Source organism: Lissotriton vulgaris, chromosome 9 (genome assembly GCF_964263255.1).
Source record: "Lissotriton vulgaris chromosome 9, aLisVul1.2, whole genome shotgun sequence".
Taxonomy (NCBI): Eukaryota; Metazoa; Chordata; class Amphibia; order Caudata; family Salamandridae; genus Lissotriton; species Lissotriton vulgaris.
In genome coordinates, this window is record NC_141697.1 from 139485733 (window position 1) to 139502007 (window position 16275).

Sequence of the window (16275 nt, forward strand, 5' to 3'; positions counted from 1 at the left end):
ACACTGTTTAAGATACCCAGAATGGCCACTATGTACATGCAATATCAACCCGAGGTAAAGAGGGGTCAGTTAAAAAGATGATCCAGGAGGTTGCAAGGTCTTGATGGGTCGTGGTGCTGGGATGGGAAATCTGGAGCTGGTGACTGCGCAAACCCTTCCGATGACTGATCTGGGGGGTCGTCAAATGCGTTTTGGAGGAGATAAGCACAGTACGGTCCCCGTATATCCTAAGGCCGAATTACTGTTTCGCTATCACCTATATTTATGTTATCCCCTTTACTTGGCGTAAGGACTCAGAGTCATCATGTGTCATCATTTCCTGCATACTTTGTTGCTTTGATCAGATTGTATGGTCCTTCCCCATTGCCCGCCATCCAGTGTCAGTCTGTGTGGGTGCTCAGCACTCCAACCCTGCCCGAATCCTAGCTGCAAAGCACCTCAGAAGCTGGGCCTCTAGAGTTACGGCAAAACACTACCACTGTGGTAGGGTTGTGCCACACCTCTAGGCCTCGGTGCTGTGTCCGGCACTGTCTGCCAGCCAGCCAGCCCTATGCCTGGAGCATGAATCTTTGACAAAGATCAGATAGCTAACCTGCCAGTCTCTTTTCTGAGGCGCTGCAATCGTTTAGCCATCCTGATTATGTCACATTTCAGATGACTGGCCGGGAGCACACTTAGGTCCTCATTTAGAGTTTGGCCATATGGCAGCGGACCGCCACGACAGCGCCACGCCAAACCTGTACTGAGACCGCCCGCAAGATTCCAACTGGAATCTAGCTTTGGCGGTCCTGCTTTGGCAGTCTCATAGCAGTGCAGTGCTAAGGCTCTCATGTGGCCTTAGCAAGAAATTGTTGTGAGACCGCTAAAGGGCGTTCTTGTATGGCATGGACTGTTAAGTAGCCGACTACTGTATAGATCTGATTATGGCATCTCATTTTAACTATTACCCACCTACCTAGTCTATCAATTCTACTATCTTCAATGATTATTTGGGGGTTAGTTTTATCAAGAACCGCCACACCTCTTATAGTTAATTGGTAGTCCTGTCCAAATAAAAGCTAACACCGCTCTTTTAGGATCCAGGCGGTGAAGTCTCTCCTCCTCCTTGGAAGGGTGAGAGGGAGTATAGAATACAGGAAGGGTAATGGACTGCCCTAGATGGAAGGGAGTGACCACCTTATGCAGAAAAGCAGCCCTGGTCCTGAGGACCATCCTTTCAGCATGTATGGTAAAAAACAAGAGGTTTTGAACTAAGAGCCTGAAGCTCGCACACCCTCCTTGCTGAGGTAATAGACACAAGAAAGACCGTTTTAAAAGACAAGAGTCTCGAAGGACAACTATGTAAGGGTTCAAATGGGGAACCCATCAAGAAAGTCAAAACAAGATTTAAATTCCATTTATGCATAACCAAGGGAGTAGGCGGAAACCTATTGGTAAAGCCTTTAATAAAACGTAAAACAATGGGAGACCTAAAGAAGGCTGATCCAGCAAACACAGAAAAGCCGATAAAGCTGACAAATAGCCCTTAACAGTGGCCACAGCACAACCCTGCTGAGCCAGGAAAAGTGCAAACTGAAGTACATCTGACAAGTGGGCCTTTAAAGGATCAATGGATCTCTCGCCACACCACTTAACAAACCTAGACCATCTATGGGAGTAAATCGACTTAGTGGAGTGTCGCCTGGACGATAAAATAACATCCACTACATCCGGCGGGAGAGAGAAGGAACTCAGGTTGCCCCGTTCAAACTCCAGGCATGAAGGTGGAGGCTCTAGAGGTGGGGGTGTACAGCCTAACCCTGCGAGAGGAGGTCTGCCCTGAGAGGGAGACGGAGCGGCGGGTGCGATGAGAGGTGAATAAGATCTGTGTAGCACACCCTTCTAGGCCAATCCGGGGCAATCAATATTACTTGGGCCCGGTCTTGACAAATCTTCCTCAGAATCAGAGGAATCAAGGGTATGGGAGGAAACACATAAAGAAGTTGCGAGCTCCAATCCAATTGAAACGCGTCCCCCCAGCGCCCAGTATTGGATACTGGAGACTGCAAAACAACGGGTAGTGCCCGCTCTCATGAGTGGCAAACAGGTCTAACCGAGAAGACCCCCACATCTGAAAGATGTGATGGACCACCTTTGGATGAAGCCATCACTCGTGATCAATCAATCAATCAGTCATTTGTAAAGCGCACTACATACCCGCAAGGGGCTCAAAGCGCTGGGGTGAGGCGCTACTGATCGAACAGCCAGGTCTTGAGCATCCTCCTGAAGGTCAGCAGGACTTGGCTCTGTTGTAGGCTCAGTGGGAGGGTGTTCCATGTCTTGGCGGCGAGATGGGGGAAGGATCTCCCGCCGGTGGTTGTTCTTCGGATGCGCGGCGGTGGTGAGTGAGAGGTCAGCGGATCGGAGCTGGTGGTTGGGGATGTAGAAGGAGAGCAGTCTGTTGAGGTAGGCTGGGCCGGTCTTGTGGAGTGCCTTGTGTGCGTGGATAAGGAGCTTGAAGGATATCCTCTTGCTGACGGGGAGCCAGTGCAGGTCCCTCAGGTGGGGGGTGATGTGGCTGTGGCGTTGTACGTCGAGGATCAGTCGTGCCGAGGCGTTTTGGATGCGTTGTAGGCATTTGATGAGCTTGGTCAGGGCTTTCGCGTGGAGGGCGTTTCCGTAGTCGAGTCTGCTGCTGACGAGGGCCTGGGTGACTGTCTTTCTTGTATCTGTTGGGATCCATCTGTAGATCTTGCGGAGTATGCGGAGGGTGTTGAAGAATGAGGAGGAGACGGCGTTGACATGCTGGTTCATTGAGAACGTAGAGTCAAGGATGATTCCCAGGTTGCGTGCATGTTCGGTGGGTGTCGGGGCTGCTCCCAGAGTCGTCCGCAACTAGGAGTCGTCCCAGGCTGAAGGGTTGGAGCCAAGGATGAGGACCTCCGTCTTGTCTGAGTTCAGGTTCAGACAGCTGGTCTTCATCCTGTCGGCGACGGCCTTCATTCCTTCGTGGAGGTTGGCTTTGGTGGTGATGGGGTCGTTGGTGAGGGAGAGGATCAGTTGAGTGTCATCGGCATAGGAGATTATGTTGAGGTCGTGCTGTCGGGTGACGTGTGCGAGCAGGGCCATGTAAATGTTGAACAGTGTCGGGCTGAGGGAGGATTTCTGGGGTACGCCGCAGATGATCTTGGAGGCTTCGGACCGGAATGGGAGAAGGCGGACGCTCTGGGTTCTGCCGGAGAGGAAGGAGGTTGTCCATTCCAGTGCCTTGTCTCGGAGCCCTGCGGCGTGGAGGCGTACGCGTATTGTGCGATGGCAGACGGTTTTGAAGGTGGCGGAGAGGTCTAGGAGGATCAGTGCTGCGGTCTCGCCATTGTCCAGCAGGGTCCTGATGTCGTCAGTGGCGGGGATGAGGGTTGTTTTGGTGCTGTGGTTGCTGCGGAACCCTGACTGGGAAGGGTCCAGGATTCTGTTTTCTTCGAGGTATCGGGTTGGCTGTCTGTTGACAATTTTCTCGATGACCTTCGCCGGGAAGGGGAGCCGAGAGATGGGCCAGAAGTTCTTGAGGTCTCTAGGGTCAGCCTTGGGTTTTTTCAGTAGGGCGTTGATCTCAGCGTGTTTCCAGCTCTCAGGGAAGGTCGCGGTCTCGAGGGAGAGATTGATGACGTTGTGCTGGTGGGGTGCGATGGAGCTGTTTGCTTTGTTGAAGACGTGGTGCGGGAAGGGATCTGACCGAGAGCCGGAGTGGATTGTGCTCATGGTCTTGATGGTGTCATCGGTGCTCACGCTGGTCTAGGCTAGCAGGGAGTCGTGGTCGATGGTGTGTGGAGGGTCTGTTGTGTTGCTGTCTGTTGGGTCTGTTTGGGTGTTGAAGCTGTCGTGGATGTCTGCTATCTTGTGGTGGAAGCAGGTGACGAGGGAGTCACACAGGGCTTGTGACAGCGGAATGTCGTTGGTGTTGGAGCTGGGGTTGGAGAGTTCCTTCACGATGTTGAAGAGCTCCTTGCTATTGTGTGCGTTGTTGTCAAGGCGGTCTTTGAACGAGGTCCTCTTCGCGGGCCTGATGAGGTGGTTGTGGTAGCGGATGGCGTCCTTGTGTGCTGTGCGGTTCTGGAGTTTGTTCGCTGTGCCATTTCTTCTGTAGTTTCCGGCAGGCTTGCTTGGAGGCTAGGATTTCTCGGGTGAACCAGCTGGCCCTCTTGCTGGTGTCTCGGTGGGGGGGGGGTTCCTTCAGTGGGGCGAGGGTGTTGGCGCACTCTTCAATCCAGCAGCTGAGGCTGTGGGCAGCATCGTCGGTGTTGGAGGGTTCGGTGGGTGGGCTGAGAGCGAGGTTTGCAAGTAGTTGGTCTTAGGTGATTTTGATCCAGCAGCGGTGGGGGATCTGTTGGGTGCGGTGGTGTGTGGTGGGTTTCTGGAAAGTGAAGTGGATGCAGCGGTGGTCGGTCCAGAGGAGTTCGTGGTGTGGCTGACGGAGACGTGCAGGCTTGAGGAGAAAACGGGGTCGAGGGTGTGGCTGGCGGAGTGGGTGGGCGTTGTGACGAGTTGCTTTAGTCCGAGGTTGGCGAGGTTATCGATCAGGGTTGTAGAGTTGTTGTCGTTGTTGTTCTCAAGGTCAAAGTTCAGGTCTCTGAGGAGGATGTAGTTGGTGGAGGTCAGGGCGTGCGTGCTGATGAAGTCGGCGATGGAATAGCTGAACTGGGGGCGGAGTCCGGGGGGGTCGGTAGACGAGGGTGCCTCTGAGGGTGGAGTTGGGGCCTGTGTGGATCTGGAAGTGCATGTGTTTGGCGGTGCCGATCGGCCGAACACATCGGCCGAGTAATGCCGACTGAGACTGTCCGCACGAACATTCAGCACACCGGCTAGATGATTTGCAAACACACAAATCTGATGGTCATGAACACAGGACCAGAGTCGTAGAGCCTCTCGACAGAGACGATACAACCCTACACCTCCCTGTTTGTTGATGTACCACATTGCGGTAGTGTTGTCAGTCAGGACCTGAACCGACTGACCGCGAAGAGAAGGAAGGAAAGCCTTTAGTGCCAAACGTATCACCCGCAATTCCAGAAGGTTGATGCGAAGCAACCTTTCATCTGGAGACCAAAGACCTTTGACCTCCAGATCCCCCAGATGAGCACCCCACCATAGAGTAGAGGCATTCGTGATCACTGTGGCCACCGGCGGAGGAGGATGAAAGGGCTTGCCTTGAGACAGTTTGCCCTGCACACTCCACCAAGAGAGATCCGCTGCAGCTTCTCTGGAGATCCTGGCTGACTCCCTGATGTACCAGTGTGCATGGTTGTCCAGCAGAATGCAGGAAGTATACAGACCGAGCAGGCGAAGGACCTTCAAGACTGGAACAACCTCTCCATCGTGAAACAAAGGAATCATCTCCAGAATATTGAGAATTCTTTGTGGAGGTGGAAAAGCTCGACACACAGTAGTATCCAGTACCGCCCCAATGAACAGGTTGTGCCGAGAAGGCACCAGGTGAGATTTGGGCAAATTTATCGAAAAGCCCAAGTTGAACAACAGCTGAGCTGTTACTCTCAGATGATGAAGCACCATCTCTGGTGACCCCGCGTTGAGCAGCCAATCATCCAGATAAGGGAAAACTGGAATCCCCGATCTCCTGAGATGAGCCGCCACCACTGCCATCACCTTTGTGAAGACTCGAGGTGCAGTAGTAAGTCCAAACGGCAGGACCGCAAACTGGTAGTGCTGCGACCCTACAGTAAAACAGAGATACTTCCTGTGCGAGTTCAGGATGGGAATGTGAAAATGCGCATCCTGCAAATCGATCGAAACCATCCAGTCTTTTAGCTGCAAAGCCAGAAGAACCTGAGCAAGGCTCAGCATCTTGAATTTCTCATGTTTCAGGTAAAAATTCAAGACCCTGAGGTCCAGAATCAGACGTAACCTACCATCCTTTTTGGGGATCAGGAAATACCGGGAGTAGCCTCCCTGACCCCTTTTGTGCTCCGGAACCACCTCTATCTCACCATTTTAGGTCTCGCCTAGCAGCGCGCATGCGCTGCCTAAGAAAAAGACCTTTAGGCGTCGAATTGGTTTTGAGGCCAAAAATGTGCACGCGTTCCATTGCCTTCAATGGCAACGCGTGCACTTTTGGCGATTCCCTTGCGGGAACGAGCAGCAGCGCCATATGTTATTGCGGCTTTCTTCTCCCTCCCGCAAGGGAATCCGGCGCAGGCCCCATCCTTTCTCCCCACCCCTTGCTGCCGCGCTTGGTTTTCTTTTTAGCGTGGCCAAACAAACCCTTGCTTCTTACTCAACCTCTTACTCAACCTCTCCCCAAAGTGCTTCGGGTCTCCTAACTTGCATTGAAGAGCTATACAAATAGCAATACAGTAGTGTACAATTCAACACATAAAGGCACCCAGGGAGGTGTCCTAAACTGTCAGGGCAACAAATACAAAACCATACCCTTGTAGATTCCTGATCTCTGCCACCCAGCACGTGCTCCAGGTGTCCTGATGCACTTCAATGCAAATGGTGTGGACACTTTACAGCCTAAGATCCCAGCTATGGCACATGCCACCTATGACCCTCAGCATCGAGTCAGCAGCTCTGATGCTGTTTTCTGTGCGCCCACATTGAGTCCATGAAATATTAATGATTTAATTCATACACGCATTCAGAGTTTTGGGTCTTTGACTTTTCTTGCCTGTCGCATTTCAAGCCCTTTCAATACCCCGTGGTGACAGCATCGATCTCCTCGATGTTTAATTAACCATCATGATCATCATCGGAGGGTGTATGTGATATGTGCTCATTTTTTTTGTTCTAGGACGCACCGCTCACTTTTGATTGAAGAAATTACAGGACGACTCCTCAATCTGTGCTCGGATCTACGGAGAGCAATAGAAAATATTGGAACAGCCTTTTGTGATCACACTTTGAGCAGAAAGAGTTTAGGCCTTTCGAAGTTACAAAGGGTGTGCACGTTTCACCACATACCCTTTGTTAGACCTGACATCATTGGCTTGAGTCTCTCCTCCATTTTTTCTGTTTGCCTCCACTGTTTTACGATGTTTTGCTGGTATATGCTTTGGGCGCTGTGTCACTGCTGATCAGTGCCACAGCGCAAGTGCTCCCTATGTTAAATTGATGTATCTATTGTATCCATGTTTGGCTTATTTGGTTTACTATCAGTCCCTAGTCTAGTGCACCAAGAGTGCCGGGGCTTGTAAATACAAATGCCGCTCGTGGGCTTGCAGCACGTGTTGTGCCACCCACAGGAGCGGCCTCGTAAAAGAATGTCTACGGGTCGGTCATTGCGAGACCCACGTGCAGCCTAGTGCTGTCACGCAGGCTGCGCAAGTATACCTACTTGCCAGCCCCTCAAACCTTCCCTTGACTTCATGTTAGTCACCCCTATGGTAGGCCCGCGGGCAGGGTGCATTGTAAGTATAAGGTAGGACACGCCTGACCAAGTTGGCATGTCCTAATAGTGAATTACCGCCATCTTCGTTCTTCACTATTGCGAGGTAGCCTGCTCTCCGTTGGGTAGAATGGGCCGCCGGGATTATTAACGCTATGATCCTAGCTGGCTCGGGGAGCATGGTGCAATGTCGAGTTTGGTATCCCTGAACTCGGGGTTTAATTACGCATCCGTTGGTGTGGATGGTTTTTGGACTCTGGGTTTGAAAATAGCACTTTTAGAAAGTGTCTATTTTCTTGTCTAACCATATCTGGTTTCTGCTGGTCTTGCGTGTGTGTGACAGGAGCTGGGTGGCTCCACAGGTCTGGATGAGTCAGTGTGGGATGAGTGGGACATTTACATTGAGAGTAGGGGGAGAGTAGTTGTTGATAGCCTGCCCTGCCTGATACAATGCTGGCTCCACCTCCTGCCAAGCGGCTGATGGCTCTGTGCCTGCCATGGACGATCCTAGCCCCACCTCCTGCCAGGAGGCCGATAGCTCTGCTCCTGCCAGTGTCAATGCTGGCTCCACCTCCTGCTGGGCGTCTGAGGACCCAGCCCTGCTCAGTGAATAGGCCAGGTGCCTCTGCCTGGCTCCACCCACAACAGACCCAGGATGTTGGGGAATTCCCCTGCATGGACAAAGGGATCAAAGCCGAAAAGGGGTATAAGAGAAGGACCCCTGAACCAAGAATTTAGATCACTTCTGACAAGGAACCCTGTAACCAAGGACAAGAGGCCTGCTGATCTGAGGACTTGCCTACCCCTTCTGCCAGTGTGCTGTTTGCTGGGGGGAATCCTGCAGTGCTTCTTTATTTTTGCCAAGGAACCAGGAGAGAGGAACTGTGTGTGTACTCTCACGCTTGCTAAGAAAATCTCCAAGGACTGGAAGAGTGCCAGTCTCCTGCTGAAGTCACAGGGCTAAAGGACTTCATCTGCTAAAGTACTATTTGCTGGAACCTGTGAATCCAGCACCTCTGAAAGAACCGGCAACCTCGACGCCGACGGACGTCGCCGAATCCAGCTCGACATAGTGGGTAACGGCCCCAGTGTCCCGCTTCCTCGACGACCGGCCGCCGGGCCCGACCGACGCCAGCAGCAACGCCAGTGAGTGGGAGTACGGCTCCAGCTCCAAGGGACCTCGTGTCTGCACCTCTGCTGATCGCATCGCCCTCGTGCCCTCTCGACGCCGTGAGCGCTGCTCACTCTGTGCAACCGCATCATCGACAACGACGCCTGCTGAGGCCTGATCGACACCGAAGACGCGACGCCGGATTGCTCGACGCCGCTGATCATCGTGTGCTTCATTTTCCAAAGGTACTGTGTTGTTGGGGGTCCGTGTGACTCCGGGCTCGACGTAGCGCTCCTCGCGGTCGACGTCGAACCTTTGGATTAACTTTGCCTCAATGTCGTGTAGCCCCCTTGTGGGTTACCCTGTTGCTAAGAACTGTATTGCCAAGAAGAAGATTTGCTTTGATACTAAAGACTTTTGTGCTAAAAAAGAAACTACCTTTGAACTATCCTTTTTCCCTTCCCAGAGTATTTATTAAGATTGTGTACATTTTTGTCGTTATTTGGTCTTGTGCTAAGCCTTATATAAAAATACTTATTTTTATAATACTACTGTGTCGTGTCCATTTGTAGTGTATTCACTTTATTACTGTATGTGGTCATAAATGCTTAACACACAGCCTCTGAGATAAGCCTGTCTGCTCTGCCAAGCTACCAAGGGGTGAGCAGGGGTTATCGAAGGGTGTGATCCCCTTGCCCTGACTAGAAAAGGTGTGTCCCTATTTGTCAGAAGTGTATACCTCTGCCAACTAGAGACAGCCGGTTCTAACACCCTTGTATCAGTGCATTTCTAGACAGTCGATCAAAACAGTGCAGGTCCTAAACGCGTGTGATCTGCGATGCCTACGTGCGGGTTTAATCTAGTGCTTAAAGTTAGTAAGTAGTACATTGTGCCACGTGCTACCAGTTTTGGTTGCTCAGACAACTTGGGAGGTAAAATGATATGCTCAGGGTCACACAGCGCGGTCAAGAGGCAGAGCGAGGATTGGAATCTGGGCCTCTGGATTAATAGCTGGGAATTTAATGACTAAGCCATGCGTCATCCAAGGGAAATTGTCCCAGAGTGATGCAGAGCAGCATCGCAGTCAGGGTCCCACAAGGAGCAAGCCTCCCTGGAGCACAGAGCTGCCAGGCAGACCCAGCTGCTGCAATCGGGGCAACAGCTGGTGCAATATGTCTCAGACGGAATGAGCTCATCTGCGCGTGCTCCTCAGAAGCACAGAACACTCACAAGCATCACGGATGCCTCCACTGTGGCGTCCATGGGACAGCTGAAGTCATCATTTCACGGGGTGGGGTGTATCTTTGCAGATCGACGTCGAGATTGTCGCTGTTCACGTTGTTCTTTCTTCTTCACCAACTAAACAAGTGCAGTGCTGGTGTACAGCCCCCTTCAGACATTGAGAGAACAAAGTTTCCTTCCTTTCTCGCATGCAATGTAAGGTGTGGCATTAAAAGCTAGTTCGCTCCTTCTACTCAGGTTAACGGTTCAACCACAGCTATTGCCGCAGTACAACAAGCAACAAAAAAACACTACAGTGGGCCTGGGCCCTTTAATGGATTACTTCCTCCCTGTGTCTGCCTCCTTTCAACACTCCAACTCAAAGCTATTGCTACACTACAACAAGCATAGTTAAAAAAGCTATTCTTTCAGTGAGGCAAGCATAATTCACACCAAAGCCACTGCTACAGTACCAGCAGGTTTAAAACAAAAGCTATTGTCACAGTGCAACTTATAAACAAAACAAAAGCTACTGCTACACCACAATTATTATTATTGCGACTTATAAAGCGCACAGCTGCCCCACAGGGTTTCCCGGCGCTGGATCAAGTAGGGCTACAAGAAGCCTAATTAAACAAGCATTGGGATAGCAAATAGGTCTCACGTTTGGGACCTTATAGGTTTTTAGCCATGCAACAGTTGATGTTATTGCACCAAGGATATTGTGCTGCATAACTAAATACTTATAAGGTCCCAAAAGCGAGACCTATTGGCAATGCCAATGCTTGTTGTAGTAAGGCAAGGACCTCCTTCTGCAAAAGAAGCAAATGGTCTTCTGAACAAATCCTTGGTAAGGAGGAGGAAATTACTGAAAGGGAACGGCGTAACCATTCTCTACAAGGTTTAAAACCCAAAGGTCTGATGTGACCGATTTCCAACCCTGTAGAAAGTGAGACAACCGACCCCCTACAGGACCCACGTGATCCAGGGCGGGGGATCTAGGGCTGCTTTCCTGCATTACCAGGGGGAGCAGGGGAGGCAGAGGAGGAGGAGGAGAGATTGCGAGTAGACCCACGTTGGCGACCCTTGGCTCTTCCTCTATAGGACTCATAGAGTGGATTTATCTGCTGCTGCTGAGGCTGTCGCAAGCTGCGAAATGAAGACCTTCCAAATCCACAATACTTTTTATATCCAAAACCCCTTGACTGGGTTTGTAGTCCCAAAGATTTCGCCATAGCTCTGCTATCTTTAAACCTTTTAAGAGCAGAATCCGCCTTCTCCCCGAAAAGCTTTGAACCATCAAAGGACAAATCAAGAAGGGTAGCCTGAACATACGGGGAATATCCAGAGGATCTAAGCCATGCTTTTCTCCTGGTAGCAATGGAGGAACCCATAACTCTTGCCACCGAATCAGCTGTATCCAGGCCGGATTGAATAACCTATCTAGCTGCAGCCTGAGCATCTGACTGAAACTCCATAAATTTCCACGCTCCTCATCAGGTAACTTGGGTGCCAATTGCTTAGCTGAGTCCATCAAGGCATGTATATAACGGCCCAGCAAACAGGTAGTATTGGTAGATTTTAGAGGCATGCTAGAAGATGAAAAGACCTTTTTAGCCGACTGCTCCAGCTTCTTAGAGTCCCTTTTAGCAGGAACCTAGGGAAATGTGCCTGAAGATTGTTTAGAGCAGGACGTCTGTACCACCAAACTTTCTGGAGAAGGATGAGAAGAAAGAAAAAGTGGATCCCCTGGAGCAGGCCTCTATCTTCTCGCCACAGATTTAGACACAGGAGGAGAAGAGAGTGGTTTATGCCACACCTCGAGAATAGGCTCCATCAAGGCATCAATAAAAGGCACCAAGGGCTCAACTATTGGAGAAGGCGAATGTAAATCTTCAGTGAGCAAATTTGGCCTATATTCAGCAGTTGGTAATTGTAAGTCCAAAAGTTCTGCAGCCTTTCTTATAACAGTATGGTATGGAGCTACCTCTTGAGGTGGAGAAGCCCTTGTGGAAGAAAGCTCCCACTCAGGGGAGGTGTCCAGTCCACTTGCGAAACCTTCGCTCGCAATCAGCTGCCAACTTCTACGTACCAAGATTCAAACTGGCAAGAATGGGAGGCAGATCTTTTGCCCACCTTGGACCATCCCTCTGGAACGCACTCCCTCCCTTCATTCGAAAGGAGGAAAACCATGCTAGGTTTAGAAGGCATGTTAAGACTTGGCTATTCGAACAATAACTAGAATAGCCAGAAATTCCCTTCCATCATTATGCTGTGTCTCGGCGCCGAGAAACCCTTTTTGGGTAGCTGTTGCGCCTTAAAATTTTTAAAAACAAAATAATAAATAAATAAATACCTTCAAAATCATCAACTGAATCATCTACCCACCCTCTTCAACCTCCTGTCTCCGATACTCTCCAGCAGTCTCTGCACCTCTCTCCTTGATCAAAATGTTGGAAACTGCGCCGGCGGCGCCACACGCGGCGCTGACATCTCTAGAGCCGCCCTCGAAGGAGAATCCAAAGGCGGAATTGGCGCCACAAGAGGCTGAGAGGAAGGCTCAACAGAAGGTGTTGGTGACTCCATAAATTGCGTCGAAACCCTCAGAGCCGGAAACTGCCATGACGGCGCCGTCGGCATTAAAGGCACAAAGGGCGCCTGGGCATAGTCGGAGGCATGCCCAAGTTGAAGGCCAGCGGACCCAGGGGACCCGAAGGTGCTCCGGAGGGGAAGGCTGCCTTAGCAAATACTCCATACATTGCATTTAAAAAATGTGCTGGATCTGAACCTGGAGTAGGAAATTGTGGATATGGATTCGATCCAGTTTCCAAACGAGGAGCATCCGGCGTCGGAACAGCTGGATCCACCAGAGCCACAGGATCAACCTTGTGCACAGGAGAAGCAGGAGAAGGATCAACTTGGACGGGTAACCCCTCCGAAACCGGCGAACCCTTCGACGCCGGAGACTGTGCCGGAGTGCCTTTTGAAGAAGGAGGTCTCTCCGGAGTCACTCGAGGAGAAGGTGAAGGAGACACAAATTCTTTCTGATGACGTCGAGGGGCCGGCAAAGGCGACCTCGGAGCCTTACCCTTCGATGAACGGCACCGAGATCTATGTCTCCTCTTTTTCTTGTGTTTCCTCGACTTCGACGAATGCGAAGCCGACGACTTCGACTTCGCTCTTTTAGGGCCTCTTCCTTCCTTCTTCGCCTTAGCCATAAACAATTTGGCCTCCCGTTCTTTAAGAGCCTTTGGGTTCATCTTCCTGCAACTGGAACAGTCCTCCACGTCGTGATCAGATGACAAACACCATAAACAATCTTCATGGGGGTAAGCATGAGCGAATTTTGCGGATCTCGCGTTCGCGAATTTTGCGGATTTGCGGATTCGCAATCCGCAAAATCCGCGAATTCCCGCGAATTTGCGGATTTTTTTTTTTTTTGTGTTCGCCCGTGTTTCTGCCAGTTCGCGAGGGTTTTGTACACTTTCGCAAATTGCGAACTTACCTGTCGGGTCGCAAGTTTCGCGAACTTGTTGTTTCTACGTGTCCAGCCTGTTTGGGACACTCTTCTTCATCACTGCCACTCTCTGTCACCACTGCCACTCTCTGACTACTCATGCCACCCTCTGGCCCACCCATGCCACCCTCTGTTTCATCACCACACCCTCTGGTTGTCCAGTGTACATTATTTTCGGCAAAGCAAAGCACACCTTCCCTGCCTCAAGTGACCTGAATTAATTTGGGGCTGATTCATGTGTCACAGAATATTTTTTTAGCTGGCACCTGCTTCCTTAGTGCCCCCTGATTAGTGATCTTTTGCACTTGCTAAGTGCTTTCATTGTTGCAAAATTAGTTACAACACCTGCCCTGCCCCAACTGACAATAATGAATTAGGGGCTGATTAATGGATTTTAACTTCCAGCCTGGCTCCTGCTTGTCTCCCTTAGCTGTAATTCAGGACCTTTGTGGCATATGTGTAACTATTCTGAGGTTCAGAGCAGGGTCACATAATAGTTTCAACTGGCAACTGAACTCTGGAGGGGCCCCTCAGGAAGCACTCCAGGAAATGGCTACTAATGATGAGCCTGAACTTTTGAACCTGGTAAGTAGTTACTTTCAGTTTTGCTAAGATCGTATTTCTGCAATTTTGCACTTATTCGCGGGGCGCGAACTCACGCGAACAGTGCGAGCAGTGCGAGCAAAATCCGCTGCTCGCGGATTTGCGGATTTTGCGGGAAATTCGCAAATCTCGCGGATTGCGGATTTCCCGAAAATCCGCAAAATCCGCGAGCGGAACGGATTTTCCGCCCACGCCTACATGGGGGTCAGTGATGGACATGTGACCCCCACACTCCCTACAGGGCTTAAATCCGGACCTCCTCGAAGACGACATCCCAACAGCAACAGTTGAAGATTGACGAACAACAAAGTAACTCAACAAATATGGAGAGAGCCAGAAAACCGTTACGCGTCGACTGCGTGGAAAAAAGGGAACTGACGTCATCACGCTGATGAGTCTCTCTTATGGCTCTGGTGACGTCATGCGGAGTCGCGAGCGGAGCCATGGCATTGTGACGTCCTCGACGGCGTAGAGAGCTAAGGAAAAAATTCAGCGAAATGCTGGTGCAGGGGAAATTCATAAGGTGAGGAATCCACAGGCAGATGTATCCATCAGAATGCCTTGACTCACACATAACACATTCCATTACCATTTTTTCAGATATATTTTTCTTTTTCTTTGTTTCTCCACAGGGAATGTATCTGTCAATATGATGAAACCCCTTTCCCTTTTCCTACAGCACACGAACGTTTAGCAGAAATGTGTGAATGATCACAAACTGACATTTCTAGTTAATCTCATACTTTCAAGGCTGAACATGACTTGAACGCACAACCCCACACATTGCATAAGGCTTAGTCTGGCAAAATACTGTGCGAGTGTGGTGAATTATTCTGCAGTAGTAAAAGGATTTATGATCACAAGTTCACCTCCTGTGAATACTTTTTACTAGAACATCGAGCCATTTGCACACGCGAATCAAATGTCTTAGATGTCTACTTAATAAAAACATTTATTTATTAAATCAAATTTGATGCAAGGAAAATATTTTCTCGATGAAACATATTCAAGAAGACAAGTTAAAATATGGGAAGCATCATATCCTGGAGAGTCAAGAAAACGTTAAATTAAATCCATGAACACTGCTGAGCTTGCACCAGTGAAACTGTAAGTGCAGCATTGTTCAAATACATCGATCTATAAGGAAACTCATAATAGTTGCTGTCTCCTTTAGCAGCTGTATCATAATGAATGAAACCATGTAAAGTAACCCCCATCGGAACCTACTGAAATACACTGAATGCAATATTTGCTACATTACTTACAACAAACATTTCCAGGTAAATACTTACATTCTCCAAAGTGACTGGAATCTTTCGCGCTGAAGCACCTTCAAACTTTTGAAAGCTTCGAAAGTCATACCAAACCTAGGAAATGGAGAAAAGCATATAGGGAAAAAAATAAAAACATGTTTTGATGTCATGATTCAGACAGGAAAGTGATTACATTGACATTAGCAGACCTAATAGACCTCTCTATGTACACTGTGTGTTTTGCATTTGATAGAGCACAGATCAATCTGTAAGAAGCTACAGAGTCAATGCTAAATGTGTGCCTTCAGCTGCAAATAGTCGGCGCATGCACTCATGTTTCGAGACCAAGACTTTTCACCATGAGACTCTGACCAAGAGCAATAGAGAGAAAGACCGAAAGGAGAAGGCTGGGGAGGCAAAAACAATGACAAAGGGGGAAAGCAGGAATGAAACAGATCCTAAAAGGGACAGGAAGTGTAGGTTGATTGAAGAAAGACGCATGAGGTGGAATCAAGTCAACTCAGCCTACGAGTTCGGCAAACTCAACATTCGGCAACGACAGAGGCAAACTCCTAAGAAAAAAACTTTGGCCATGCACATGCACACACAGATGCACACACATTGTTTATTTTTTTAATCAACAGTGCCTAGATGTTGATTCACTAAATTGCCAGTGGAAGTGCCACGCCTGGCCCACAAACCGCTAAAGACACCACAAACATATCCCCCTTGTGCCACCTTTAACCCTGTAACAACACCTGTAACAACATATTTGCTGACATGGGGCTCAGTGAAGTGCAAGGATGCTAGTGCCTTCTTGACACCTTGTGAGGCAATTACAAATCGTCACAGGGTGCTTATATAAAAAAAATGGCAAAAAATGTTTTTGTTGCTAGGGGTGAAGCACACCCTCAAACAGCAAAATATTATTCTTTCTGGGGTTTCAAAAATGCATGTAGGTACTCGCCAAAGGCTGGAGGCCAGCAGCAGCTGCAGCCCTACATTTTTAAAGTGAGCCTATAAGAAGCTAAATTGATAATGCACACACCAGGACGGTGATTGATCAACTTTTGTTTTTGGAAGAAACAGAATATTTTTTAAATGCTCCTCGTGTAGCAGGCGACAAACCACAAGCATACTATGTACAACCGTTATGTACACCCACAGCTTTATTTTTATTTTATTTTTT

At 49.5% G+C, this 16275-nt stretch overlaps 1 protein-coding gene across 3 annotated transcripts in view; it reads right to left on the minus strand.

Moving 5' to 3' along the window:
- Nucleotides 1–16275, minus strand: part of GANC (glucosidase alpha, neutral C) — a 460990-nt gene that overhangs the window by 166872 nt on the left and 277843 nt on the right. For all 3 annotated transcript variants that reach the window (XM_086937212.1, XM_086937211.1, XM_086937213.1), the window contains one exon: nt 15126–15200. In XM_086937212.1, coding sequence (XP_086793338.1) covers nt 15126–15200 — 75 coding nt within the window. The remainder of the gene's footprint in view (nt 1–15125; nt 15201–16275) is intronic.